General features: G+C 38.9%; 1 protein-coding gene across 1 annotated transcript; it reads left to right on the top strand.

Moving 5' to 3' along the window:
- The first annotated feature begins 37 nt into the window (after positions 1–37).
- On the top strand, positions 38–27,606 carry tacr3a (tachykinin receptor 3a). Its single transcript, XM_023418461.2, has 5 exons — positions 38–635; positions 4,858–5,046; positions 5,762–5,912; positions 22,358–22,554; positions 23,599–27,606. Exons 1-5 carry the CDS (start codon positions 268–270, stop codon positions 23,930–23,932), a joined length of 1,239 nt encoding a protein of 412 aa, XP_023274229.1. The 5' UTR covers positions 38–267; the 3' UTR covers positions 23,933–27,606.
- The last annotated feature ends 321 nt before the right edge of the window (positions 27,607–27,927 follow it).

The following is a 27,927-nucleotide window of genomic DNA, read 5'->3' as shown; positions in this document are numbered from 1 at the left end:
GGAGGAGAGGCTGTGCGCTCACACCCACATTCAACAGGCACTGGTGGATAGCTTACTTGTTATATGTAGGGTGTCACCCTGTTTTGTATTACTTCAACCTCTGGGGGAGATGTGTGCTTTTTCAGGGGTAGTGATGCGTTGAAGTTGCGCGCTATGGTGCCTATACGCAAATCCTCCCCCACTACTCCAGCTTTGCACCTCAGTAGGTAGAGCAGACTCGTGAAACAACCAAGGCTTCCACTTTATTCGGGGGGAAAGGAGAGGAGGATGGCAGCTCCACATAACGGATCCAACATAACGGCGAACTACACTAACCAGTTTGTGCAGCCGCCTTGGCGCGTCGCCCTCTGGTCCGTTGCTTACAGCTCCGTGCTGGCGGTGGCGGTGTTTGGAAACCTCATAGTGATATGGATCATTCTTGCCCACAAACGAATGAGGACGGTCACGAACTACTTTCTGCTAAACTTGGCGTTTTCGGACGCGTCAATGGCCGCGTTCAACACTTTGATAAACTTTATCTACGCTGCCCACGGGGAGTGGTACTTCGGAGAAGCTTACTGCAAATTCCACAACTTCTTCCCGGTCACATCCGTGTTTGCGAGCATCTACTCCATGACTGCGATAGCTGTGGACAGGTGAGCTCATGAAATGCTGTGAGCAAAACATTTAAGGACTGACTGATGCTAAATCCTTCCCACGCCCCTAACCCCAACTCGCTGTTTCTCTCAGCTGCATGTGTGGGTAAATTAATTCTGTTTTTTTTTTCAATTATAAGAGTAATAATTTAGATTTAGATTGTTTTTTACGCACGTCTCTTATATGTGATGGAGTAACTAAACGGTCAATATCAGTGTGTTTATTGAAGAAAAAATACAACCATGAGGGTATGAAGGTATTTGCTGTACCTCCAATCAGCCAAGAAAGTAAGATATAGATATATATTCCATTTTAATTCAGACCACCTTCAACACACCTTAATCATTAAATAAACAATGCTATACCCGAAGCACATACACAGATTATAATATTTTTAAATATACAGCATGTATATATATCATTGTCATCCAAACACTTTAATCTCAGCTGTTTTACGCATGATGATTTGGACAATTTCTGATCTTTCCACTTGGCTATGCTGCCTTCCACCAGCAGTGGCAGAAAATTGAATCTTGTGCTTAAGAAAAGAAAAAGAGGAAAAAAAAGCTGTTCTGTCTTGCTTGAAGACAAACTGCGCTCCATTTGGTATAAGGGTTATGTAATTAAATTTGACGTACTAACTTGTGCCCCCTTGCTCATAACAACTAACTTATATAGAGTCCCTATCAGTGACATTTAAATTCTACTGATGGCATATAAACTTAGTCCCCCACATCAGGTTATGCCCCCAGCTGATTTCAACATACATTTATTTCCGTTCCCAGTGGTGGAGGAGTGGGCAATCGGAAAGGCGGTTCCCCAGCAGGGTGACTGCCATCTCACACACCATGGGCCTGTTCCACACATTTATTTTTTTGTTTCACTGCCAATGAATCATAGAATGAAGCTGTTGTCTTGCAGAAAGTCTGCACTGCAGTGAATGACTGTGTGCGCCAACACCCTAGAAAAGATCACCCTCTCCATGTTTTCACGCTCTCTGACTTTCTTTCTTTCTGTCACATGCGCTCACATTATTCATCTGCTTTTTCACACATTCTCTTTCTTTCCTCTCTTCCTCCTCCGCCTCTCTCTTTTCAATCCCCCTGTAGTTTCCATTAATGTGGTGATGCAGTCGTCACTATCAGCCAGGCTTTGATACTGATCAGTGGACCATCATACGTCATAATGTTTGAATAAAGGGATTAGACTGATGAAGGAGGCAGCCACAGGCCGAACATAATGAAAACAAAAAGCACGCAGGAGCTTCGTGCAGGCACAGTGTGTTTCTCCAGCTCGTGTGTATGTGTCATATTGTGTTGTTGCTTTGTCTGAGGTGTTTTCCTCCTCCAGTACTTCTCCTTGACACACAAAGGGAACAACTGCATTTCCTCAGGCCGTGCTCATTTTGGCTCCTCTACAGAAACTTCCATGCGTTTGTATTTTTGGTCTGCAGTGTCCATTCGATTCTGTCAACTGTGTACTGAGAAAGAGAACATCGCCATGACCTACATAATGTAGATGTAACCTCCGGTCATGCTTTTCCTAACCCCAGTATGGTGCTGTCTCCGCTCTGATGTCTTGAAATGGCATGAGGCCACAGTTCATGATCATCTGTGAATTTGTCCTTCCTGCTGACTCTCTGCGCTGCCAAGTGTGTTTCCTTGGGCACTGCAGCAGAATAAACTCAGGTTGCCGTGTGAACGGTAACTGGTGAAGCCTGAAAGCCTTTTATGACGACACGGCTGGTGACAGTTTTTCATTTCTCACACCTTTACTTTCTTGTGTTGAAGCTGTGAATGTGTTCAATGCAGTCATATCATTAGTGTCATGACCACATGCTACTCTACTACTTCACCATCATATTTACTTGTATGATGATATTTCAGTGTATTTGCAGCAGTATCGTGTTACACAACCTGTGTGCAGTTTTCCTGCATGGATACTTCCACACCACATGTGATGATGCGGACACCAGTGCACACTGACACTTTCTCTACACTTGAATCATTATCTGGAGTCCCTCGTTACAACAACAGCCAATCAGAATATTCACATTATGCACTGTGCATGGAATATATTTTTAAAAAGTGGATATATTTAAATCGTTTTTTACAGTACACATCTACCACAAGGACACTTTGTACGCACATACAGTATGGTACGTTATATCTTTTTTGAACCGTTCCTCTATATGTACAGTATGTCCTCGTTTCTTTTGTCTGTGAATCTTTCTATTGCTCTATTGCAACAATTTGAATCCCTCACACTTCTTATTAGATAGTCACCAGAAATGGCAACTTTAACTCCCTGAAAGTTTAATGTTCTGTGCAGAAAGAGCTGGAGGAGACAAAAGTCGCTGATCCCTGAGAATGAGTGCTGTGTTCCTTGAAGGGTCAGTGCAACTTAACTCATGCAGGTAGTTTCAATTGGATTTGTCCAGGCTATGAGATATCCACCTCTAAGATTACCAGTCTATTAGAGTCTAACTCCACCCCAGTACAATGAAGGTTAATGGGATTTCATTTGTTACCCAAACAGCGTTGAAAAACGTTACTTTTTAGAAATCACCAACAGCATTTTATTTCAGAAACAATGCTCTCATCCCTCTGGATGAAGGCAATCTTCAGACTCTGCTGTGAACTTTTTTTGTTGCGGCTACTTTCAGGAAAGTCTCTATTTACAAGCGGTTGACAGATCTATGGTCTGTGGAGAATCCAATCTAACAGTGACATTGTCCCTTGAAGGATATGTTGTTGTTGTTGTTGCTGTTGAATTTTTAATCAATAATGTTTCAATGCAGTCAGCACCACAAACAAAAATCAATCAACTTTTATTGTATTGTGATGACAGCAGGGATCTTGAACATGGATATTCCAAAAACTTGCACAAAATTAAACCAAACAATCTGCATGGCTAGATGCCACTGTTGGTAAGTGTAAGTAATTTTGTGATTGTCTGTTAAGTGAGGGTGGCTTAACTTTAAACATATTCCTCTCATCTGAGGGCATTCGAGCCAACACATGACATTTATTTGTGCATATAATGTTTGGCTACTTGCACTGGAAGTCTCATCCAAAGTAATCTTTGTTAGCTAAACACCAGGTGAGTGTTTAGTTGGTAATGTCACACCATGGTGACATTGTTTCCCAAACAACACGTTGTCCAAAAGCTTTTATGTTCATGACTCCCAGGTTTAAAAAAAAAAAGAAGTGTGTGTGTGTGTGTGTGTGTGTGTGTGTGTGTGTGTGTGTGTGTGTGTGTGTGTAATCCTGTTTAGCTTATTCAAGTGTTACTGGTGTTGCACTGTGGTGATTGCTCAGTGGTTACAAGTCTATTAGATCAGTCACCGTTGTGCAAGTGTGTTGGATCCCAAATAACTCAGGCTGCTCTGGCACATACTTGATTGGACATCTAACAAGCTATTGTTATGCTGCCATACACAAGGGCCAGTGAGACACTCAGAGTAAATGCCAAGCAATTACTGGTGAACAGACGGACCATCTTAGTAGTTGTCCCTCAGAGAGTTGCAGTCACTGAGGTGACAGGACAAGGCCCATTCTTTACCCTCATATGAAGATTGAATTAGTGGCCCTAAGCCTGCCTTATCAGCTATTGGAAATCATTTGGCATCCTGAGTTGGGTTCATGTTCAGCTGGTAATCTCCTGCCAGTTTGGAGTGTTTCACTGTGTCATTCAAACGAAAATCTCATCACAGCTTTTTGGAACAAATCATCCAGCAGTATCTCTGAAAATCAAAAACCGCAGTGTAATTGGACTTTTAAGGGCTAGAAAAAACAGTTTGAATTATATGTTGAATCTCCTGAATCTGCCGCTGACTTTTAGGTCAGAGAATTTCTATTGAAACTCAATCACGTACTGCAGAGGTTGCTAAAATAAATCTGAGGGGGTGACGGGATGATTCCAAATATAACACAGGAAATATATACATAATACAGTTGCACAAGATTTGATCAGCTTTTCTGACTTTTTCTGAAGGAAACAACCCAACGACGTGAAAAGATTATCTCAACAGCCATAAAAGTATATATGAAATAAACAATTCACACCAATAGTACTGATAGTCACACCGATAGTCACACCAAATCTATAATTTATCTGAACAGACTTCCTTGTTAAATAAAGATTAAATCAATAATCAATCAATAATTAACATGTTGTTAGGCTTTAAACAAGTTTAACATATTGACCTCTGCCTTGTAGGTACATGGCCATCATCCATCCTCTGAAGCCTCGTCTCTCTGCCAAAGCCACGACAGGAGTCATCATCTGCATCTGGAGTCTGGCCGTGGTTCTGGCCTTCCCTCTCTGCTACTTCTCCACCACCAAAACTCTGCCTCACAGGACCGTCTGCTATGTGGCCTGGCCCCGCATGGCCGACGACCACTTCATGTGAGAAATATTAAGAAAACTGGAATTTGCTTTGATACCAGGCTGTGCAGCTCAGTTCTTTCCATTTCAGTTAACTGCTACAGCCTTGCCTGAGTTCAAGTGTAGCTTGCTTTAACTGGTTGCTCCATAAAGGTTAATTACAATGTAATGAAGATTTTACACACCAGTTTAATCACTGAGTCATTTAACTGTTTATTTAACTGTCATAGTGGATCAGTTAGAAAAATGGTAGACACGAATGTTGGAAGAGCCAAAGAAATGTCCTCTTTCATATGTTTACACTGGGAACACATTGCATTTGACAGACTACAACCCTTTTCATTTACATTGACACTGACATTAACACTCAGAACTGTGCTGCTCAGTCACCGTTATTTGTAAAAAATGAAGATATGAGTTGTTTGTAATGGAAAATTCCTTTTGCACGGATGGATTTTTTCCAGGGACCTTGGATCTGTGTTTTTCTAATTTATGACCATACAGTGCTGTGATGTGTGAGGCAGCCATCCTCACCTCCGCAAAAATGTCAATTATCTACATTATTCTTGAAATTCCAATTAAACTCACATTCATTCAGTGTCACAAGTATCAGGAATTCACGAGGCTCAGCCTGTGTTCTAGCAGAGCATAAAATGCGCTGTGGATGAAAATATTACACCAGTGAATATTTTATGAATGTAAACACTCTTCAGGCTTTTCCTCTCTTTCTTCCCAGGTATCATATCATAGTGACAGTTCTGGTCTACTTACTGCCTTTAGTGGTGATGGGCATCACTTACACCATCGTGGGGGTGACGCTGTGGGGAGGGGAGATCCCGGGAGACTCATCTGATAACTATCACGGACAGCTCCGGGCTAAAAGGAAGGTAGGCATGCTTGAGGGGGAAATAGTATTCCATTAATTAGAGAAAACAGATATAACCTGTGGTGGTCCAATTAGTAATTGTGAACATAATGATCTTTGAGCTCTAGAAGAACCAGGTATAATCTGTAATTTTCTGCCACTGAGCAGCCGGTGGCTCCAGTTAATTATTATCTCACTTCTATTTCATAGTCTAAACCCAAATAAGAGAGGGAGCATTTGAGACAGTAAACCAATTTGACACTTATTCTCCTTAAAGAAAAGGAGATTTCCCAGCTTACTGTTGATGTACATGCAATATACCTCTAGGAATTTGATTTAAACCTCTGTCTCTGTTAATTCAATCACTGTGACTAAAAGCATTTATTGTCTAATCAGGGAATCCCAGACCACCAGCAAATCTAATTAATTGTTCATTGACCTGTTTTGTGTTCTCTTTATATTCATGATAATCTGTTGTTAAGTGTATGAACCAAAATAACTCCCTGTGAACTTGTTGTTGTGTTTAATCAGTGCAACTAATATTTATGCTTTGGAAATGATGGATCATGGTGGCACTGGACATCAGCAGCAACAGGATGACAGAAACAGACCAAAGCAAGATCTCTGGGCTCTTACATTGTTACAGATACATGAAAGATAGGAATATTACATCTAAGTCCTGCTGGTGAAATTAAAAATGTCTAAAAAAAAGCTCAACAACTAATTAATAGTGGTTTTAATTTTTTGTTTCAGCGTACTGATAACTGTGATCGAAAAGTGAAAACAGCAGCTACAGCATAGTGCAGTGAACAGAAGAAATGACTTTTGTCCCGAGTATGTGTGTGCGGAGGGTAGACACACTTCACTGTGAACATTGCAGGGGGAGAAAACCTTGATGCCACAGAACACAACCTTTGTGGTTGTCACTCGCCTTCAATCAGCTGCTTGTCCATGCATCCAGACAGGTTCAAGCCCTGAAAACCAGCAGTGTCTTGGGGCATTATGAGGTTGTCCACACTTTGCTAGACACATCTGAAGCCACAGCCTCTATGTCTCCGGAGTCTGGAGTCTTGTTCAAGACGTTTTAACAATGGGAGTGTTTACTGCCACACTAGAGAATGAACAAATACTGAGTGAGGAAAAAAACCTTTGACAGCATATTATATATCATTAAAGGGGATAAAGGCAAACAAATCATGACACCTAGGCCTCCTGCAGGTTCAGTTAATTACAGTAGATGTTATATTACACCTGGCATACTACTGTAATGTATGTACCCCTTCACTAATGCTATCCATCGTGTCCCCAATGTGTTCATTTAAAGTGATATTAAACTGGATGATAATTAACTATTAATTACCAAAACTGGAAAAATATTTTAGAAGACAAAGTGACCCTGGAACAGATTTTTCAGTAACTGTACATCTATACTTCCAGCGGCACAAGTTAGCCATTTCAATTTGTTATCAATTAGTTTTAGCTATCCTAGTAAACTTTTCTGCTCACTTGCTAACTAGTTTTATTGCACTCCTATGCACTCTCAATCACAGCATGGAGTGCTAGGGTGTTAAAACCTTTCATAGCTGCTAATTTATGAGACTGTCCTTATCACCTGTGCCAGCGCTTATTACAAGCCATAATTAGGTTTTATTGTCAGGTGACCTCTAGTGGGTTTAGTAATTATGACAGGAGCAAAGGAAGACGTGAGTAATGTAGTTTAAAGAGAATGTAAATGTACTAAGGATCAGCCTCTCCCCAAATCTGGAATCCAACACTGTATGTGTGTTTATTTTCCTCCTGAGCTACTCCTCAGTCTTTCCAGATACTCCCGGCAACTCCAGAACTCCCCCCTGGCGTGCATCTAGCCCTATTTGGTAAACAATAAAATAGGCTGATTTTTTTTTGTGGAAAAAATCATGCAAAGGCCATTACGTCACCACAATGTCACCATAATGAATAAAAATAACCAAATGCCCACAGCTCAGAGAAATCAATACCAAACAAAATAATTAACAAAAAAAGACACAAATTTACACAAAATTAATAAACACAACCGGGATGACAAACACAAGAAAGTCTGGATGTGCCCACCACATACACACACGCAAATAAGTGCATTTTAAGTTATTTAAGCAATAGTAATGGATTTAAACATTAAGCACATTGTATCTAGACACTGTAAGGCAGCTACCATTATAAGCTGCTGCAGCGTCTACCTGTGATTTATGTCAGAGGTCTGGTTGTTAGTGGAACGGATGTGTTACTGGTAAACACACTTTGTAACAATCTCAGTTTGAAAGTCAATGTGTGTTCCTGTCTGCAGTTCACAGTGTGATATGTGCTGTATGTTACTGTAATAAACCAGTGAATGGTCGAACCCCAACACTAAAAAAATGTTAATATTGGAACAAACAGAGGTGAAGCTCCCAGATAAAACTCTGCTTTGGCATCATGTCCATTTCTCTACATGTATTCAATGGAAAACATTATTTTGCTGACAATTTTGACATATCCCGGTATGATTTCTTGTAGGTGCTCACGATTTTCCCAAGTTCCTGGGCACACACAGAATTGTTGCCTGAAGGCAGGATCCACATTTCTGTTTCTGCCTCTGGATGCTCCCAGCTTCTTCTTAAAACCGGTATTGGCTTCACTACGGTGGTCATTATTTCTGAGTCTTCCGGACAGAAAATGGGTCTGTGGGGTATCTGTCTCCCTTGTAGCTGCACAGATCGATAAGTTAAAAGGAATATTTGTGTGTCTGGGTGTTTGTGGGCTGATCTCCACAGGAGTACTCAGGTTTTATCCAAATTTTTTCAGGATTAGATTCCAGACAGACTGTTTATTTTAGTGCCTATTTCAAAAGCAGTTTGCAGTGTGTGTGTAAATTATAGCATATAAGCATCACTTTGGGGATAAAGTGTGCTTTCTAGTATGTTTATGTTTCAACCTCTGTCGTGTCCTTATCGCTGGTCACATTGTACAGTGTCTTTTTCTTGGGGATGAATGTCATGCAGGTTGAGAGTTTAGTGCTCGCAGGCTCTCGTCAGAATAGGTTACAGAAAGGAGCAAACAGCTCAGGGCAAAACTGTCCAGCACCACATAACTGGCTGGCTCAAAAGCTAATGTTTTTACTGTATCCCATACCAAATAACTGTAATACTTTTGGTAGTGTGATAATGGTAATTGTTAATCTGTTTAATTCCTTAAGTGTATTGCTGATGAACACTATTGAGCAAATTCACGGCACAAAGGACACTGATCAGCTCCTCTCAGCTGTCAAAAAATTTAAACAAATTGTGGTTGGAGGGGAAACAGCTGCAGGAAAACTAACCATTAAATACATAGTTTTATCTATGAGAAGTCACAGTCTACTGTCAATTAGGGGCCTTTTGAACATACTGTCCTGTGCACGTCTAATGTGTAGTGTGGCACTGAAATTCAAGTATTGCCAAGCTTCAATGAATGTTATATCCGCTAGATTGCTGTAATTGCCCCCAACCTCTCATATTAAAAGTACATTCAAAAACTTGGGATTTTAAATCTCAAGATATAATGTTAAAAACTAATTACATATTCACCATAGGAGTGTCTCATGAAATGGCGCCCCTACGGCAGCAAGCGTACTAGACCTCAGTTGTTGTGGTTACTATAATGAACACACGGACTGTACAGAGAGCGGTGTGCCTACCTTCATCGCTATGGTTACTATAATAATGGTTATGGCTTTTGTTTACGTTTAGACGCTAAATATTTAGGAAAAGATTGAGATTTCAGGTAAAAAAGTACTTCCTCAACATTATTTGATCTTTATTGTCATGGTTACAACACGTTTCACATGGGGATTGATCTCCGCTCTCCTGTGTCATAGTCCTGTGTTTTGTTGACCCATCTAGCCACCCCAACCTTCCCCAACCTGGCATGGACATTGTCGCTCTCATTATGCTACGTCACCGCACATTTTCCCATTACTCCCGTCATAATTACTACAGCCACTCACCTAACAAGAAAACATAACTACAGGTCAATATAAACTGCGGCACAAATGACCTATGGGCTTGTTTTTTACAGGACAGTCTCCATGGAAAAGTCGGAGGAAAAGTCGAGAAGATTCATCCTCTGAGTGCCATGAATATCTGTACAAGTTTCACAGAAATACATTTCTCAGTTTTTGATTGATAAAAAAAAAAATTCCATTTACCTCTGAAGAGTGTTATTATTTCTCAAGACCTTTATTTCTTGTGTTTTACCTTATGACAAATTCCCTGTGCAGCCATCAAAGGTCTGTGAGGTGATATATGCATATATAAGCTCTTTCATCAGAGAAAGATTCACCAGTCCGTTGTACTGAGTTAATCCATTCTTCTGCAATCACCGTGCCACAGGTGGTCTATTTTAAGCTCATACCTGGGGCTGTGCATTCGAAATGTCAGTCTGAAGTGCACCACTAATGACCTGTCATAAGACTGCTGTACAGCTCCTCAAGACAACCTTTGTTTGACTTGTGTTGTAACCACGGTTGATCATCCGTCTTACTTTCTGCCAGAAGACAAAGTACTACTATGTGTGTGTGTTTGTGTGTGTGTCTGTGTGGGTTGTGATGGATTACATTTACAAGATCAGATTTTCCAGAAATGAAGTACAACAGTGTTAAACCACAGTGGGATAATGTGACTGTTCTAATCCGAACTGGGCAGGTGTCAATATCTCTCTCTTTCCTGAGAGAAACACACGTAGGTGTTCACAGGCATCAGCTCAGACTTGTTCCATAATGAAAATCACAGTAGAAGCAGTTTTTAAGGGTCATTCACCAAGCCATGCTGTAATGCAATAGGAGTTAGCTGCCTTCTTTTGAAAGCCGGCTTTAAGTACCATGGCTGCAGTCACATAACCTCCTTTGCTCTTTCTTCTTGTCCATCATTGCTCAAGACAAAAATGGACTTTTTGTCATTATTGTACTGCAAAGAAGTCATAGGGAGGTGGTCAGTGGTAGAAAGTAACAATGTATTTTTACTCAAAAATGTATTCAAAAATCAAAGTACCTGAAAATTTAAATTTTTGGTTAAGGTTGAGGAAAGATCATGGCTTTGGTTAAATGTAAATTAAAAATTAAAAGTCTTGAAGTCACTGTGTACTGCAGGGTTGAGCACAGAGAGCGTATTGTATTTATAACTACAAGAATATCAGTTTTAGTTGCCATGGGTGGATATTGTAGTTAAAACAAATGAACCATGTTGGCAGTGAAAACTGCAGAAAAACTGCAGCATATTAACTTTGATTTTGAAAAACAAATGAAGTATAAAAAAAATGAATAAATAAAACTCTATTTATTATGTGGATAAAAAACATAATCCCAGTGGTATTACATCTCTTTCAAAATACATTTCCTCTTGCAAATTAGTTGAATATGAAGACAGGATTGCACTAAGGGATTTTTTTAAAATAGTTTTGTTTGTGAAACAAAGACCGCTACTCGTGATAAATTTGTTCTCTTTCTTTTTTCTTTACTCTTCCTTTGTTTTTACAGAATCAGTTTCTCTTCTGTTTAATCACTCAGGCACGCAGCTCACTGAGGTTTGTCTTTATGGTATCACTTTCCCAATTGTTAGTGGGACTCATTCTGGCACAAGCTAACTAATGGGTAGTCATTTACTGGATTAATGAAGGAACATAAATCTAGCGCAGGGGCAAGCCCCAAGACTGTTTTGGTCGCTTGATTTCTAACTCTATCCATATTCTGCATTAGAAAAGCTCATTAACGTGAGTTTCATTGCTTTTCTTCCAAAAGTAAATCAGCGTCAAACTAATATGTTCTCCTCACCTGCTTCCATTTATTTCCCACTGCTCACTTTAATTTAGATGTGAAATACTATTGATGCATAGCAAGGTACAGTGAGTTAGTATACAATGTTTACTGCAACTTCTTTTAAGTTGGTGTTTTGATAATTTTCACACTAGCCCTTTAGCTTTGTAATTATGTTCCTATGTAGAAACATTATTAACACTGAACATTAAAAAAAACATTAAAAACCCTTTGAAGGCTAGCACTCGTGCTGTTACCTCAAGACAAGCAGATACTAATACAGTCCTAATGTTCCATGAAGCCCACTGGAAGGTCTGCATGAGGAATTAGCTAACTGCTAACACAGGGCTGCTAATTTCACATTTAAAGGCCCCTCACTAATATAGTAAACCCGCTGGATTTTCACTTATTTTGGCTGATTACACCTCTTGTGGGTGAGTACAGACATCTCCATCACTCACAACTTAGACCTTTATCATACTGGTGAACTCCCGTAATGTCCAATACAGCTCCGTCAACCTTCAGTCTTCAACCCAAGTAGAGTTTTAATAACTCGAAATAACTAATAATAACTTAAATAACTAAATAACTAAATAAACAACCTGTGGGAGTATTTAATAGCCCTTAATAGCAAAGCAATAAAGAGCTGCTTCACTGTTCACTAAACAACCAACCCTCCTAAAAATGTTATTTATATGCAAAAGCAAATATGTTTTGAAGGAAACATAAAAACTGCCTGGATTACAATTCATACACCCCACAAACATATCTGCCAAGTTACACAATGTTCATACACTCTTGAAATATAACAAATGCTTATAGCGAAAAAAAGACGAACCAACATTTTTATGGTAATATGTCTAGGCACCGATAGTACTTGATTATTAGGCACGGTTTGTGGTATTGGTTTATTACAGAAAAAGTCAAAAGTGACTTGAGACACAAGACAAGACACATCTACCATGGCTACATGGGGGCCGTAGCAAAAGCAGCACGTTAGCAGTAATTTCAGTCGTCCGTCTGCATCACCACGGTATCGAGTGTGGGTCAGTTGAATTTTTGGCAGTGCTCAGAGCCTGACACACAATCACTGCATTTATGTGCATTAAAAACAAGAAAAAAGACTTGAAGCGTAAAAATATGTGTCAGAATCGTGGTTACGCACATACAAGAGAAATACAAGCTGTTTGTTGCCTAAACCTAACCACACACAGGACTCAGGATGCAAACTTCCAGTCTCGAGAGTTAAAGTCCTACATTTGTAAAACCAACCACCCAGCCTGAGCACCGCAATGACTTTGTGAAGTTGAAAAACACAGCACTTAATTGAAAGAAACTGCATTGTATATAATCCCAGCGGCAATTACGTTTCCATCTAGGAGACAGGACTGAAACAATGATAAACTTATTTACATTCAAATAGAGGAAGTGTGAGAGCTGAGGCTGAGTGGTTTGCTGTTAATCACTGCCTGGGGATACTGTATGGTACATCAGTTGATTCCAACTATGTGGCCTTCATGTAACGTTTCTTGGGAGATCAGAGACTCAAAACACAAGAAACGAGGTGAAGTTCAAAGAGGTTTAGTCTCTTACTGGAAAGCCAGGCAGTCTAACATAAGTAATCAGTCCAAATCAAAATAACAAATCCAGGCAGGGAGTAAAAATGCAACAAGACTAGGTCAAAACCTTGTCTATAGCTGGACCGTGTCATAGACTATTTGCATTCTGCCTAGTGTCAGCTGGTGTCAGTTCCTGTATCTGTTTGCTTCTTTCCTACTGTCTGTGCTCATTTATACAATATTTTATTACAGCTGAATTCCCAATGAAACTGTGCTCATTTACATGTTTTTCTGTTTTGGCCGTGAGACAACAGAACAAGTTTCAAATATTGAGTTAAACACAGCTCATTAAGACTACATGTGAACCAGCAGTCACTTGCAAGCCAAAGTTGCTGCTCTGCTGCTGCTAAAATCCTGATTTTAAAACTGTGACGTCTTCTGAAAAATCACCAAACACATATGTTAAAGACAACTTCTGTACTGTGATTTCAGCTATGTTTACCCAGCCCAAGCTCACGCTCACAGGCCAATACTGATGACTATCTTCTATGGAAAGTAGCTAAGGTTTGTCCAAACAGTTGCTAGATTCATCGCTGGGTGCTTTTTTTTTTTTTAAGTCACTAAATGGGTCTGAAAAGTTGGTAAATCTAGCAACAGGGGTGCTAAGTTGTCAACACTGCTTGTATGCACTAAATCATTTTGAAAGAGCAATGGCCAACCAATGGTATAACCTTATCACTTAGTCACTCGGCATTTGGCTGAACAATAGCGTAGCAGCAAGAGTCACATTTATAGGGATGACGAAGCCAAAAACCAGAGAGGGATCCAACTTGATGTTTGTAGAGTCGATACAAGGTGAAGTTAAAATGTTTAAAGAGCAACCACCACCTGGCTTGTCAGGAGTTTAACCTCTTGGCAGGTCTGATGTATTCCAGGTTGTTTTGATCAGTACATACCAAGAATGACTGTTTACAGGCTGGCCTTCATGTGTCAGTGAAGTATTTTCTGCCTGCAGCACACTCCTCCTCTCACAAGCTTCCTACTAACGAGGGACCTAATAAATCCATAAAATCCATCTTGCACTGATTTCTAATATTTAGAGAGAAAATGCCCTTCTCCTTTTCATCCCCCTTTTCCATGTTTTAGAATTGATATGAAATAGCCAATAGATTATGAGGACTTGTTTCTATGGCTCAGTTTGGTGTAAATTGACCCTCTGTATTTGAGAAGTGGGACTGAATACACTTAAGATTGTACTCTCAGACCTGATGGAAGGGCTTAGATGATAGTCACTGCAGGGCTCAACCAATTGCTTGAAGGTGTCTCTCCTGGTTAAAGGCATAGGTATCTTCTAACAAGAAAAACCTGTGAACATTTACCATGTCTAATTATAAGACAGATTGATTTATCTTATCATTTTCCACAGATATTCTACTCCTAGGCATCTCTTATCTGCTTGCCTGCCTGCCATGGTCATAAAAATCATCTTGTTAAAATTGATGGACTTACTCACTCATATTTAGCATGTAATAGATTTACGGCAGGGAACAGCAGTTAGCTGTTGAGAGCCTAATTTTTGCATTCATCATTAGCAAGGATTTTGCAGATTTGTTGCCATTAACTGGGCCTATCAGAAGCAAAACTGTGCAAAACACATGTACAGACAGGGACTGATGACTTATTATTCCAACAAGTTCTCCAATCCATACGAGTAAGTCGGTCGTTTCTTCCTACCCTCATTTACGACCCAGAGGAGTGTTTCATAATATGGCGCCCCTACCGGGCCCGTAAGTGTGGGATTAGCTCGGTGGCTGAAGTGAGATTTTCTTCCTCTTTTTCTTCTGAGTGTCCTACAAATTATTTATCCACGGGACTCTGGGATCTAACAGCAAAGTGTAACTTGACCACGGGTCTCTGTACAGACCTCATAACATTCATGGTCACGTTACATTTCCTGTTGCAGCCTGAATCTCAGCACCAGTAATACTGCTCCATAGAACTGTTGGTTACAATACAATTACCATTACTATTCTTATTACAAGAAATTTTTTCTCTGTGTGTGTTTTTGTTCCGCTGGCCTTTGTAGCATATGTAGCAATCATGACACATCAAAGTGGTACAAAGAGATAAGACATCATCCCTTTGAGGTCTGGTGTGCTGTATGTAGATTTCCTATATTTGTTCTTCACTCATCTCTTATTCTCTCTGCTCTGTCTGAACCCATTTACCTAGGATTTTCAAGTCTAACCTAATGGAAAAACCATCCAAGATTGTCTGAATGTGCACACAGATATAGTCACACAATAATCCACACTCGAACGTGTACCGTATATACAATTAAACTTCTATTCTGCCATTTTTTTTTTTTTTTTTTTTAGTGTTTGGACTAAATGAAGGCTGATAAAGCATTTATTGACTTTTTACTTCCTTTCCTCTAAATTTTCATTCAGCACATTTTCCTCACTAACTGCCAAGAGTTTACATAATCTCTGGAACCATAATAAAACATACTAATTGAAAAAATCAATGGATTGTGGCTTTGTCATCAGTGCAAGCCTTTCATCTAGCAACCAAGAAAGTAACCTCCTTCTAATATCCTTCTAATATTTTCTAATCTACTACACACATACAGAAACCCTAACAGCCAGTACAGTGCTCATAGAAGGCTTTTTGTTTCTCTCACTGTGGATCCCTTTTTAGTTGCTATTTCGGGCTCTCGCTTGCTTTTCTGTTCACTGGCAGACCATTGCTGGATGTTGGAGATACGTGACGTGTATTCGTATGGTTCTCTCAATAGATGGTTCTCTCTTCGCTTTTTTGCCTTCCAGAAAACGACCCTCCGCATCAGAAACACAGACAAGGACTTTGAGACAGGAGATAATGACGTAGTTTCTCTAGCCCACAGGACAAAACAAACCAGACAGCCTTTCCTGGAGGGAGGTAGCAATACCTCAGTGTGAATTTGTTTTTTTATTTATAGGTGATTTATATACTTTTTAACTATAGTAAGGCAGATGTTTCACATGTTAAAGTGGGCATATGATACAAAACTCACCTTTGTCTTTTTAACATAACCATGTGTCCATGATGTGTCTACCGACCTTCAATCTTCAAACAGAAGAGGCCTTCCTCTCTGGTTTTCTTTTGCTCCATCATTTAGTAATTTCCGTGTCTCTACAGAATCATACCACCACACATATGCTGCAGCGAATCTGGGGGATTAAGAACAAGACACAATTTTAAATAGTTCTGCTCAAAAGAGCTACAGCACAATCATTTCGTGACTTTATTAACGGTAAAGGTTCCTACCCACTGACTGGTCTGGTGTTCGTTAGTTCCCTTTTGTCCATTAGCATGCGATAATTCAGATCATTCATCTTTTGAACAAGTTTAGAATGCATATTTCAGTCGTCCAAAAATGAAACAAATATGAAGAAAGCATGTGAGGTTGGCGTTGCTGTCAGCCTCATCGGTGTCCATCCGAATAGTTTTTGCATTGACTTTGTGGATCCTCTCAACACCTTCATCATCCACACGGAGCATATGAGGTTTTGTCCAAAAGGACCACCTCAGCTAGCTAAATGACAATTGTCAATACATGTATGTAGCATAAATGATACCCTGCTCACTCAAAAACACGTATGTATTAAACTGCAAACCTGCTGACATGGGACTTCAGGTTGCAATACTGCCAAACAAACTTTAAAGATATATGTTCGAAAAACACAACTTCTAAATCGTAAAGGTGAACTGTGTTGTCTTTTTAATCAGTCTCAATAAAGGGGGATTCCAGCAGTTTTAGAAATGTAAGACATTCAAGAAGAAGATATTCTTCCATCTGTCCTTGATTCCTAGATTGTTTTATTATGTACGGGACTTTCTTTACTCAAGAGGTGAGGCATTTCACAAGACAGACAGGAAGTAATCATCATTTGACCTCAGGAAAAGTTCAGTTGAATCAATTCTTTTTTCTTCCATTCCTTTCATTAAACTAACAATAAGGAGCATGAATTCTATTGTTGGTGTGTATCATACAATCAGAATATTGGGTTCCATTCAGACAGTTCAATTTATCAGAATGCAATAAAATATGAATGTATTTTTTTTTTTTAAATAACGCATGTGTGAAGAGACAAAAACACAAAATATATTAACAGCCATGACTGACAAGACTTCTGGTCAACAGACATCTGTCATCTTCAATAAAAAGGTTTTATGTTGCGTAGGAAACCGAAGGAGCACATTTCAAATCCTCTGGCAGGCAGTTCCAGCTCACAGGAGCGTAACAACAAAAAGCTGCTTCTCCAGGTTTGGAGTTGACTCTTGATATTTTTAAAAGGCCAGCACCAGATGACCTGGGTAATTTGGAAAGTCGTGACTAACGATTACTTCACAAAACAGTGTATAGTAGCAGAATATTGAAAGCTATGTGTATGAAAAGGAGCTGTTTAATAATCAAGACAAAGTTTCACTGGAAAACAGTGATGCAATTTAACAGCAGCAGTTGCATTGTGTTGAGTGTGTGTTCGTATTTCTTTGTGCAAGCTTCTGTGTTGTGAATGCCCTGCATCTGACCTATTGTGTCCTTTGCAAGGCCTTTAAGAGGAATTTATAGTGATGTAATATGTGTTTTGTATTCAGTTTTGACATTGTAAACAAGCACAAAGTTGATATTTTGCCTTTTGTTTCTGGTTGACAACATTCGGCTTTTAAGTGAGACCATTAGTTCAGTGATCAGGGCATCTTTTACCCAGTTTCTTAAAGCCGCCCACTCAAAATGTGATGAGTTTCTTAATTAATTCACTAATAAGATTAAGGGTATCAGGCTTCTAATCTCTGCACAATTTCCACCAGTTTCTATACTCACCCACACAACCTCAAGATCTAATTCATGACATCCTGATCGTTAGACAACATTCCCACTTGTCTTAATTATTAACATTAGTATTTTAGTTTTAGCACTCAATCCGCTCTAATCATGGTGACCAATGACTACTATTTGCAGCTTACTGGTTACTGCTCAATCTTAATGTCATTTTTGCCAACCCATCTACTTTAACTGAATAATGGTTTGGTGTTAAGAATGCACCTATTAATGGGTTGCCACACATTTCCCTGTTTCTTCTTGTTCATTCCTTGTCAGTGACAACTTAGTTACTTTTATCATGTTTATCATCCAGTGTGGAGTAAGACCCTCATACTAGACTGCACTTTTGCTTAAAAAACCGGGGCGGTACAAATGTGCTTCATTCATCACTTGTTTGGACTTGTTTGGTTTTATCAAGGCAAAAAGTTTGTTTTCTTTCACTAGATAACTCAAAATACTGCTACTGGGTTTTTAGCAATTACTATGAGAGAGAACACATTACTTCCATTTTTACCTCTTTTCTCTGACTCTCTGGGATTTTGAACCAATTTTAAGATAAATTGCTGACAAATTTAATGGCTTTACATTTCAGGTATAGAGTCTTTCTTTGTTGTTAGGCTCTAAATATGTGCATGAGTAAGACTTTCCACTACTCTTATTCTCATTCTGCAAAGGTTTGACATGGCAGCAACTGTGTATACAAACAGTAGCAGTCTGTCACATTGTAGAATATTTGAAATGCAAACATTTTGATTAATTGTATTTTTCCAGTAAATAGAAAAAAATGTACAAATCATTTTTGCAACGTTTACACATGCTCAGTACAGGTCAGAACTGTGCAACCAGCACTCATGCTATATTTCCATCAACAATATTATACAATATGAACACAAAACATTTCTTGAAATATGTGCTTTGACATTCTCATTATCCCCCATTATGAAAAATGGGCAGCAGGGGGGCAGGATTTTTCAACATCTCTGTATTTTTTAAAGATGGTCAAATAATGTTTATATAAACCTCAGGAGCTCAACGAAACCTCCTGTACTTCACAGGATATACTTTAAATATTGTTTATGCAGCTGTGTGAGGAGGAGGCTATAGATTCTGTCTTCCTGTCACACCTAATATCTTTGAGCCTATGGACAGGATTTTATAGTTAAGTACCTGGGGAATGATGCATGTTCTTGCTTTGCTCTGACATTTTCAGCACTACACTGATTCTCTTAACCCGATGTTTTTTTAACCATTATTTAGCTGCCTATGTATAATGCATAATATTTAAGGTGCCGTTGAATGTATGTTTAAAAATCTTAAATGAAATGCAGTGTCTACTTGTTCTCTGATAATACAGGTAGAATAATTGCACTTGTTATATTATGGGATGTAAAGTTGTTAAGGTACAGTATGTGTCAAAACAAGTCTCCAGTGGGGACTGTGGTAAAGCAGACACATACTTGAAATGTTTCAGCAGGCAGCCTCATATAAAATCTCTTGTATATATACACATAAGTTAAATGGATTGTATTGAGTTCTCTGGTAGTCCAACTATGGACAATTTAAACAAGACCCAAAAGCACGTAGCAAATGTGTGAGTCCTCCTTAAGGTTATTTTCCTATTCAACCTATTGAGAACCTTGATGTCGTTCATAATTATTGGACAGCCATAAAAAAAAAAAAGTGAATCCACAACAAACCAAAAACTTTAACAAGACTCCAACACAAGGTTCTGTCACACGAATTGATCTTGCTAACATAAATTGTCTGTGTAGCCAATAGCTTATTCCTCCACGCCATAGACCTCCGTTGTTGTGCATAAACTTTTAAAACCATACACATTTAATGGTCACTGTTGCAGTTGCTGACATTCATTACGACTGTGGCCCAGGAGGAGGTAGAGTGGGTCGTCCACTAATTAAAAGGTCGTGGTTCGATCCCTGGCTCCTCCAGTCCGCTTGTCGAAGTATCCTTGGGCAAGATACTGAACCCCACTTTGCCCCTGATGGCTGTTCCATCAATGTATGAATGTGTGAGTGAATGGTGAATGTGGCAAGTTTTGTAAAGCGCTTTGAGTGATCAGTAAGACTAGAAAAGCGCTATATAAGTGCAAGCAAGTGCATTTACCATGAACATGACAACACGCACTGTCCTGCTGCTATAAATACTTGCTAGAACATCAAATGTGTATTAATACGCTGCTGGAAATAGTCCCTAACAACCGCACAGCTTTCTCTGTTTTATTCAGCCCTTTTTAAAAATCAAAGAATATATTTGTGACTGATATAAAGCATTTACGTTACAATAAGAACAACATTGAACTTTTCACCTTCCCTTGTTGGCACTCTGCCCCCAATACTGTAACACACTGTTGGGGGATTCTTTGGTGAAAGGCTACATCACTTGCGATGGAAACATTTACACTGCACTCATATAACAGCTGCTTTGGTCTTTAAGTCTTTCAGTTAGTCTTCTCACATCACTTTCAAGCTCAAGTCCTGTTTTCTTGACAGGAACAGATAAATTAAACGTCCAAGCTGTCATCCAACAAAAACAGTGACTTAATGGTTCACCCACTGTTTAGCAGCTACCAAGCACAGTTTACAGCATGACATGTGTTATGCCATAAACTTATTTGAATCATGGACTCAAAAAAGGAGGGTGCCAGGACTTCTGTTTAAATTTCAGGAGGGATGCAATGATGTCTGTTTTGTCTCTAGTAGCGTACTTCTCCAGCCTGCCTCTGGGAAGTCATGCAGTATTACGGATTGTGTTCCCAGTTACCACCCAGAGATAAGCCTCTGCAGTTCATTCAGTTCACTTCCAATAATAAATGCAGAAATTAATTCAGAGACAGTTAAATTGATGGACTCAGAAATTCAAAAAATTGATTTACAGATATATGTTAAAATTACATTAACTGAGAATACTGGGAATTATGAATATTGCCATTTAGACTGTTTTTCTTTCTTTGATTCAGTGAGTTACACTTTGGGCTACATGTCAAGCTCCGTTTTTTTGCTGTGTACCATCAGAGGTTGCTACATCTATCAATGATTGACTTTTATACTGATGAAATCTTAAAAGCTGATGATTTTCAGGAAGCTGTTCTGAAGTGTTCCAGTTCCAGTTTCTGACCCATTAGTCTACAATATCAGGACTTCATGACTATGAGATCTATTCTCATAATCACAAGATTTATTCTTGTAATTATGATAGTAGATCATAATTATGAGATATTGAAGTCATAATAATTAGATGAGGTCTGTTTATTTATTTTTTCTTTTGTGAATCCAATGTGCTTCCACAATATATTGTAGTTGTACGCATATATAAGAACATTTGAACTGTTTATTGATGTGTTATAAATTCTACTGTGAAGCATCTGTAACTGGTTAATGAATGCCTGACAATACATCACAGTTATCCTATAAGACATGTAACACAAACTTTTGAGCATTTCTAACCTTGTTAATGGCAGACATTATCAAACTATGAAAACATTATGGTCATTATCAGTATATTCCGATATAGTGCCAGATGAAGTACTATCATGAACACTTTGTTTCACTCTGGTCAGAAAATGGTAAACTGGTTGAGCAACTGAAACTTCACCCGCAACCAGGGAAGATCAGTTCAACCGACCGTTTAGCAGATTAGTTTTAGGGCATCTGTTGTGATACTAACAGGCATGTGGAACGGGCTTTTCTGGGAGTGCTCCTGTACAGTGAGAATATTTCCTGAATTTTGGTACAACACATTCATCTTTAAAGTATACACATACATATAGTTTGTTTAGGCGTTAGTGTTGCAGTGGTACTGTGCTTGAATCTTTTTTTTGGCATACGTGCATATGTGACGATGAGTCTTTTTGTCCGTCTGATTTTTGATCAGATGTGGACTTGCTGTCAGATCTTTGGAACTGCCACATACCACCCTGCTTGCTTTCCATTACAGTCTTATGATAATGCATCTGTCTATTGCCTGCATTACCAGGTGCTACCAAAATGCTCTAATTCAAAAATGGACTGAAATTATGTGCACCACATTCTTCCCTCCAGATATTCATCAGTTGCAGACAGAGTGACAGAGGGTTGTCAGATGTGTTTTTTCTTTCCTATATAATTTTCTCTGGCTCACACATCTGTTCTTCGGTCAGTCTCTGTGAATGCTTTCAGGAGTCCTAAACAAGGTGACAGCTTATGAGTGTTTCTCATCGTCGTTCACTCTGTCTCTTGCAGGTGGTGAAGATGATGATCATTGTTGTGGTGACCTTTGCCCTCTGCTGGCTTCCCTATCATGTCTATTTCATTGTGACGGGTCTTAACAAGCGTTTGAACAAGTGGAAGTACATCCAGCAGGTTTATTTGTCAGTGCTGTGGCTGGCAATGAGCTGCACCATGTACAACCCCATCATCTACTGCTGCCTCAACAGCAGGTGGGTAACGATGTGGAAGTGTTGACAAACTAAAAAACAAAGTGTTACGGTGGAACATTTCCTACCAACCAGCCAAATTTCAGAAAAATATGGACACAATCCCTCCTCCCTGAGTTACAGGATTGAATAATAGCCAGAGTGTTTTGCAGAACACATTATGATGTCACAGTGAAGTTGACCTTTGACCATATGGATATAAGATATCATCACTTTATTTTATCCTTATAGACATTTGAGTCCAATTATGTCAAAATTAGTTTAAGAATTCTTGAGTTTTGGCCTAAATGTCAATGTTTCAGCTTGAGTCCAAATTAATGTTTGTGCCAAATTTGAATAAATACCCTAAGGGCGTTACTGAGATATCCCATTCACAAGAATGGGATGAACAAACTCATTGAAAGCATACTGATCGCCCTGGTTGTCACCGGTGCGGAGGCATACAAATGAAACCTTCCCTGAATTCCTCAGTTGCCTATTAAAGCCTGTGGACTGATTTCTGTGTAAAGGACTTATGACAAATTTTCCAGGAAAATCCAAAGGATGTGACGTTTATGCTCACTCCCAAGTATTGCCTCAAGTCCTCTCTTCCTCTCCCCTACAGGCCCAACAGTATGCAGCACTAGCTAATGTCAGCTTAGAAATAGATTCCACTTATGTCAACAAACAACTGGCTCCCAGCAAAGAACAAAACATCTGTTCTTTAGAACCTGTTACTGTGCAGATTTTATGTGCATTATCTCTTACTCAGACGTCACTCAAAGCTGTGTGGTGTAACCTCAATGCATTCAGAAATGGGTTCAAAGGCAAGATCTCAAGTACTGTTGGTTTACCGCTGAGTAGTCTCATTGTAGATACTGCAGTTCAACACCAACTGATCTCTTTTTCATTACTGCACAAACATTTAGACGTGCGTTTTGAAAAGCATCAGGGACACCTGAATACAATCTCTTCTCAGGTGAAGAGATAGATTTACCTGTATATATTTTCCATATGTCAATTTCTCTGCACTTTCAACTTGCCCTCTCTCTCTTAATGTGGCACCAGGTTTCGAGCTGGCTTCAAGCGAGCGTTTCGTTGGTGCCCGTTCATCAAGGTGTCCAGCTACGATGAGTTGGAACTACGTTCCACACGGCTGCACCCAACACGCCAGAGCAGCATGTACACGCTGTCACGAATGGATACCACCATGGTGGTTGTTTACGACCCTGCCGAGGGTGACGGCAGTGCTGGTGGTGGCTCTGGGAGGAAGCACTCCCTGTCCACAAGGAAGAGGAGCTACATCACATCTCGCCACACTGAGATCACTGGATGTAACGGTAGCAGTGTTAAAATACAAAATGGAGGCCCTCCAAACGCTCAACCCGAGGAGTTCTCTTGAGGAGCGCTTCCACCCACATGCAGACAACATATGACATACACACAAATGTTCATGAATTTTATACACATCCATAATACGCTGTACATACCAACAGTGCACATGGTGTTAGCTTAATTTAGACATAGAAGCACTGTATCAATGTTGAAGTGGTTGCTTTAACGTGCAGAAAATGAACAGCTGGATATGGAGATTATTGAATATATTACCTTCCTGGATAATATAAAAAATTTAAAGATGATAAAGATACTCTGGAGCATGGATGTATTACTGAATGGGCATTCTGGGCACAAGTCAAGGGCTCAGGGAGCTACAAAGCCACTGTTTGAAGTGACTACAGTCACACAGGTGTTTTGCTCCTCGTTCTTTAATATGGGAAATATGCCAATATAAGTGTCATCCAGTATCTAATTTACTATGATTTTGTTAACTTTGTCCCTACAGTATACAGCTGGTAATCGTAAGTAATAAAATAAGTATTATAATGAGCATTTTAAAAATGTTTAACAGCAGAAATGCTCCACTTAAAAAAAAAAAAATATATATATATATATATATATATATAGTATATTATGTATAGTAGTATTTTGAGGAGAGGTGTGTCAGTGTGGATCTGCTGTGGCTTGAAGCTTTGGGATATATTTGTGCAGCTTGTCCTCATCAACAGAATAAATTAACTACTGAAGATCAGGATTTGTTTTCAACCAACAGAAAAAGAAAAACCAGAAAAAGACACAAAATGAATGCTAGTGACTGGGATTGGCGTGGCGGTTGCTCTGGTAGGTACGATGCGGGCTCTTCACATGTCTGTGCCCAGGGGTCTGTTGTCTCATAATCCGTCCACACCCAGGAGCAGCCTTAACAACACACAAGGTGAGCAACGCTTACTCTGAATAGTGTTATCATCTAAATTTCAGGTGATTTCCCTTGGAGTTATACTTATTTTTTCTCTTATCCAATCAGGGTTCCTCTGTCTCTCATAAATTTTAATACATAATACATAATAAATTAAGTAACTGTTCCTTCTTCTTTAGCTAAAACTTCAGCTCTGATTGTGATTAGCATTAAACCAGTCAGTGCATTGGTGTTTCATTCAGGTCTTGGCCCCATTATTCAATCAATAGATAATGAAACTCTGCTTGGGTGTACACTGTTTGGAATATAAGCTAGAATTGCGAGACTGTCTCACTATGGAGATAATCTGAAAATATGTCATGGTGATTGTAATTATGTAAGTCATAGTTTTCATTTCCATCTGTAAGTACTAACTGTGAACTTTATTTGATCCAGAGGGTGCACTCTGCATCTATTTCTCCCTGAAGCCATGGATGAGCGGTTGCAGAGCGCTGAACTCTGTTTGGCTTTATATTTGGCTCTGAGTTTGGCTCTGAAAGTATTGGAATTGATTTTGGCTTTCGGTTATGTAACTATAGTAAGCAACACATTTCCTGGTAACTAGCAACAGGCCAAAGGCAAAATCCGGTATACATTTGTAACACATCAATAAACAGGCTGCTGGAGACTGACTAGAATGAAAGCGAACTAACCAACGAGAGAGTAGTGGATCAGTGTCTCCTTTTCTATTTTATATCATCTAATAGAAGGAAAAAAAATAAAGGAACCTGCAGAGTGAAATGCAGTTAATCCTTCTCTTACTGTTCTGTGATGTTCTTTTAAATGCGTTCCTCCATGAGTAATCAGTTCTGCATACTGACGCTGTCTCTAGTTTCTTCCATCATGCTGTTGTCCTGGGTTGCATCTTAATTTAACTGCTTGCTTGACTGCACATCAGGTGTTGGAACTGCACCAAGCAATACTCTTGCCGGTAACATGTTGGGTTGACAATACGATAAGTGGAACCACGCTGTGACAGGTACGATTACATAAACCATAGGAACAATGCCTCCCCTCTGACTCATTACACAGCAACAACAAGGGAAAAAAACATTAACTCTGCGTTCATGAGGGTTGCTTTTTTTTCACTGCTGGGAATTAAGCATAATATTCCCTTTTTTGTGACCTTATTTAAAGATACTGCAAAGTATTTTTTTAAATAATGTATTGAGCGTTGTTGCCATTTCCAGTAAAGGCTGAATAGGTTCAACAGTTTGTGATGGCATATTATATATGTTGATTAACAGATGGCAAAAGGTTCCAAGAAATTTATTTTGTCATGTAATAAAGAAAATTAAAGCTTAACTTTTCTAGATCAACCTGAAATTGGAACCAAATTATCATTGTAATCGTTCTTAATTATTCTTTCCAACAGTTATGAATGTTAGAAGACTTCATGAAAGTATTTACTGAAGAATGTGAAGACAAAAAAGTTGTTGTGTATTTCAGTGTCATGTACTTTTAAGCTGTTGTCTGATTTTTAATATATTTGTATGTAGTAATGATTTCTCTGTATTAATGTTTGTGTTTTGTATGAATGTACAGTACAACGTGTGCCTCACTTTGTCAAGTGATGACTATACTCTTTGTTGTATCTTTAAAGGATAACTAGTTCATTTCAACCTGAGTCTCATTTCTGTGTTCTGAACATGATGCAGTCTATTCTCATGTTGTCATTACTTCACTACATGTTTTTGCCCCTTTTAGTTTGCAGGAAGCACTGCTTTCACCGATCTTATCCAAAACAGGACTCAAGTTGAAAATAACCAGAATTATCCTTTACACCAATAATATAAAATTATTGTTGCTGAAATGACCAATTATTTTGGTAATTAGAGATGAGGAATTGTTATTGACGATACTAAGTGATTTTATAATTCCATATCATGTTTCTCATTGTAAGACCTCCAGCAGGTGTTTCACTGCTCATTGCATTGGTCAATACTGATGTATTTGCTTCATGTAGCTTTATTGCAGCGGCCATCTTTACAGTTTCATGAGTGTTTACAGGTGACATTACATGCTTATGATGAAATGTAGCTGTGACTTGTTGCGAATGCAGTTCAATTTTAATGACGAACAAATACTGAGCAATAGTGTTTTGTCTTGTGCTAGCTGTCTAAAACAATACAGACTAATGTAATAATCCACAACTTTTCAATATCTCATCTCTACAGAAGCAAGCTGCTGCCATGAAAGAAAAATATTTCATTGCAATTACCTCTTCCAAATCTCATAATTACAGTATGTCTGAGCATTTTTATCTTGTTATTGAGATGTACAGTACTTCTATATCAACCTCTAACCAGCTTGTTAAGCATTTTACTTGTGAACAGAAAACTGTTACACAGGAAAATGCACACAGTTAATCTTATATTGGAATAAATATAAGAAGTACTGGTTGGGTGAGCAGCGATGGGCTTGTTGCTGAAAAGACAAAGAAACACACCTTATCAACAGAAACGTTAAGAAGAAGAAGAAGAAACCAACAATTCACTACTACTGCCTTTCAGAGATTAACAACAAACCAAAATATGTTTGTTATTCATAATTTTAAGCATTACTCTCTCTGTCAACATTTTTTAAGTCACTGAACAAAATAACTCGTATATATATCTTAGTTTAGGAGCTGCTGTCAGACCAGTGAATTGCTGTGCAATACAATTGAGATCAGCACAAATGTTGTGGATTATAGCATTAAATTGACCTTTGTTGAAGTGTCAGTATGTGTTGTTGTTTCTGTCTGGCTATACTGAATTGGTTAATAAACCATTACAAATTCACTGTAATAGTGTGAACATTGGAACTGAAGGGATCCCTTCAGGGAAACCATCTCAAGTTTTACACTTACTCGTCCTGATCCAGCCCACAACCTATGGAGCTCAGAGAAATATGTCAAAACTACGGACACAACTACATCATCTCTTTATTGTAAAATCATACGAGGGAGTACATTTGAAAAGTCAAGCTAACTGAGTGAGCATACAAGGTTTAACGGTGAGACAGCCATCCTTATTTTGGTTTTCTGAGAACAACCAAACTAAATTGTGGCTGCTGTCTTGTTTGTGTCCGTTTTCAAATTATAAACTAAAGTTTCATCTTAC

This window comes from Seriola lalandi, unplaced genomic scaffold (genome assembly GCF_002814215.2).
Source record: "Seriola lalandi dorsalis isolate HSWRI2012SDOR001 ecotype SW California unplaced genomic scaffold, Sedor1 jcf7180002054582, whole genome shotgun sequence".
Taxonomy (NCBI): domain Eukaryota; kingdom Metazoa; phylum Chordata; class Actinopteri; order Carangiformes; family Carangidae; genus Seriola; species Seriola lalandi.
Note: the sequence above shows the minus strand (reverse complement) of the source record. Positions and strands in the feature narration are given on the sequence as shown.

Coding starts and splice junctions, on each gene's coding strand:
- tacr3a (XM_023418461.2), top strand. CDS start 268: ATGGCAGCTCCACATAACGGATCCAACATAACGGCGAACTACACTAAC. Junction 5,047..5,761: donor ATGGCCGACGACCACTTCAT/GTGAGAAATATT, acceptor CTTTCTTCCCAG/GTATCATATCATAGTGACAG. Junction 5,913..22,357: donor AGCTCCGGGCTAAAAGGAAG/GTAGGCATGCTT, acceptor TGTCTCTTGCAG/GTGGTGAAGATGATGATCAT.